The sequence below is a fragment of the Chinchilla lanigera genome, unplaced genomic scaffold (assembly GCF_000276665.1).
Source record: "Chinchilla lanigera isolate Chin_1 unplaced genomic scaffold, ChiLan1.0 scaffold00176, whole genome shotgun sequence".
NCBI classification, from domain to species: domain Eukaryota; kingdom Metazoa; phylum Chordata; class Mammalia; order Rodentia; family Chinchillidae; genus Chinchilla; species Chinchilla lanigera.
Window position 1 is genome coordinate 452,993 of NW_004955577.1, and position 2,055 is coordinate 455,047.

The 2,055-nt window shown below is 62.2% G+C and overlaps 1 protein-coding gene across 1 annotated transcript; it reads left to right on the forward strand.

Moving 5' to 3' along the window:
* Rasd1 (RAS, dexamethasone-induced 1) lies at positions 1-1,667 on the forward strand (the record flags this gene model as incomplete). Its single annotated transcript, XM_005413972.2, is given in 2 exon segments — positions 1-365; positions 472-1,667. Coding segments are annotated over 2 exon segments (840 nt in total). The 3' UTR covers positions 1,026-1,667.
* Positions 1,668-2,055: the final 388 nt, after the last annotated feature.

A 2,055-nucleotide genomic window follows, 5' to 3' on the forward strand; every position in this document is an offset into this window, starting at 1 on the left:
GCCGCCTCGCCCGCGTCCCCGCCGCTGCCCGCCTCCTCCCGCCCCGCCCGCCCTCGCGGAGGGCCTGCGCCCCTGCCCGATGAAACTGGCGGCGATGATCAAGAAGATGTGCCCGAGCGACTCGGAGCTCAGCATCCCGGCCAAGAACTGCTACCGCATGGTGGTCCTCGGCTCGTCCAAGGTGGGCAAGACGGCCATCGTGTCGCGCTTCCTCACCGGCCGCTTCGACGACGCCTACACGCCCACCATCGAGGACTTCCACCGCAAGTTCTACTCCATCCGCGGCGAGGTCTACCAGCTCGACATTCTCGACACGTCCGGCAACCACCCGTTCCCCGCCATGCGGCGCCTGTCCATCCTCACCGGTGAGCGGGGGGCCTGCGGGGCGGCGGCGGGCGGGCGCGGGCTGCCCGCTTCGGGTTCGCGCGTCGCGGCGGCTCCCTAACCGAGTTTCCTCCCTGCCCCTCCCAGGAGACGTGTTCATCCTGGTGTTCAGCCTGGACAGCCGCGACTCTTTCGAGGAGGTGCAGCGGCTCAAGCAGCAGATCCTGGACACCAAGTCTTGCCTCAAGAACAAGACCAAGGAGACCGCGGACGTGCCCCTGGTCATCTGCGGTAACAAGGGCGACCGGGACTTCTACCGCGAGGTGCCGCAGCGCGAGATCGACCAGCTGGTGGGCGGCGACCCGCAGCGCTGCGCCTACTTCGAGATCTCGGCCAAGAAGAACAGCAGCCTGGACCAGATGTTCCGCGCGCTCTTCGCCATGGCCAAGCTGCCGAGCGAGATGAGCCCGGACCTGCACCGCAAGGTGTCGGTTCAGTACTGCGACGTGCTGCACAAGAAGGCGCTGCGCAGCAAGAAGCTGCTGCGGGCGGGCAGCGGCGGCGGCGACCCCGGCGACGCCTTCGGCATCGTGGCGCCCTTCGCGCGCAGGCCCAGCGTGCACAGCGACCTCATGTACATCCGCGAGAAGGCCAGCGGCGGCAGCCAGGCCAAGGACAAGGAGCGCTGCGTCATCAGCTAGGCGCAGCGGCCGGGAGGACCTCTCTTGTTTAAAAACAAAATCCGACCCCCGGCCGGCCCCGCGCGCCCCGGGCCTCGAGAGCGCGCCTGGTGGCCTCCTCCCTCCCCAGGCCGGGCGTGCGCTTTGGGAAGGCGCCACTTGAGACGGGACGGTCATCTGTTGTGGAAGCAAAGAGCTGGCGGAGACTGGCACTCTCCCACCCGCCCCGCCCCGATGGGCGCCCCCACCCCACCACGCGGGGACAGGGTGCGGGAGAGGGGAGTGGGAGAGGGGGTGAAGTTCACCTGCCGCTGTCAGGTGTCATGGAACCGTCCTGCCCCCTCCGCTTTGGAAGGGTCGGGTCTGGACCAACGGGGCATTATCCGGTCTGTGATTCCACGTCCTCAGGAGGCTGGCCAAAGCCTCTGCCCTCCAGAAACCGAGGGAGTGGGTCAAATCCTAGCCAAACGGCTTGTTTACATGTGTGTGTGTGTATGTGTGAAGTTGCACAAGGGAAAAAACACGAAACTTGCACTTTAATAGTAGTTCCGCTGTCGACATGGACATGAACAAACTCTCCAGGCGTTTATACTGTGAGGTCTTTACGGTTATTATTGTTGTTGGTTTTTTTGATATAAAATAAAATCATTTGAAATGAACAAACTGGGCTTTCTTTGCTTTTAGATAGGGCTCTGGGGAGAGGGGACCCGCTTCCGAGGCACTGGCCCTCGCCTTGTCCAGAATTAGAACATAACCTTGCCTTTCTGAAAATAGCTTCTGGTTTTCTGGGAGAAAGGGCTCCAAAGTAGCTCCAGATGACTGGACTGATACAAAATGAAGACAAACGGAGTCAGGGTCCTCCCTGGTCACGCTGCCGTTCCCCTGCTTAGTCTTCAGGCCGGGTCACAGAGAACATTCTTAATTCTTCCGTTCCAGCCGATCTCCAGATCGGGGGCAGGCCTAGGGTCAGGGTGTCGGGCTCAAAACTCAAGACCGTTGGATGTGTTACCTGGGCCCAGCTGTTACACACAGGAAATGGAGCCCAAGAAGA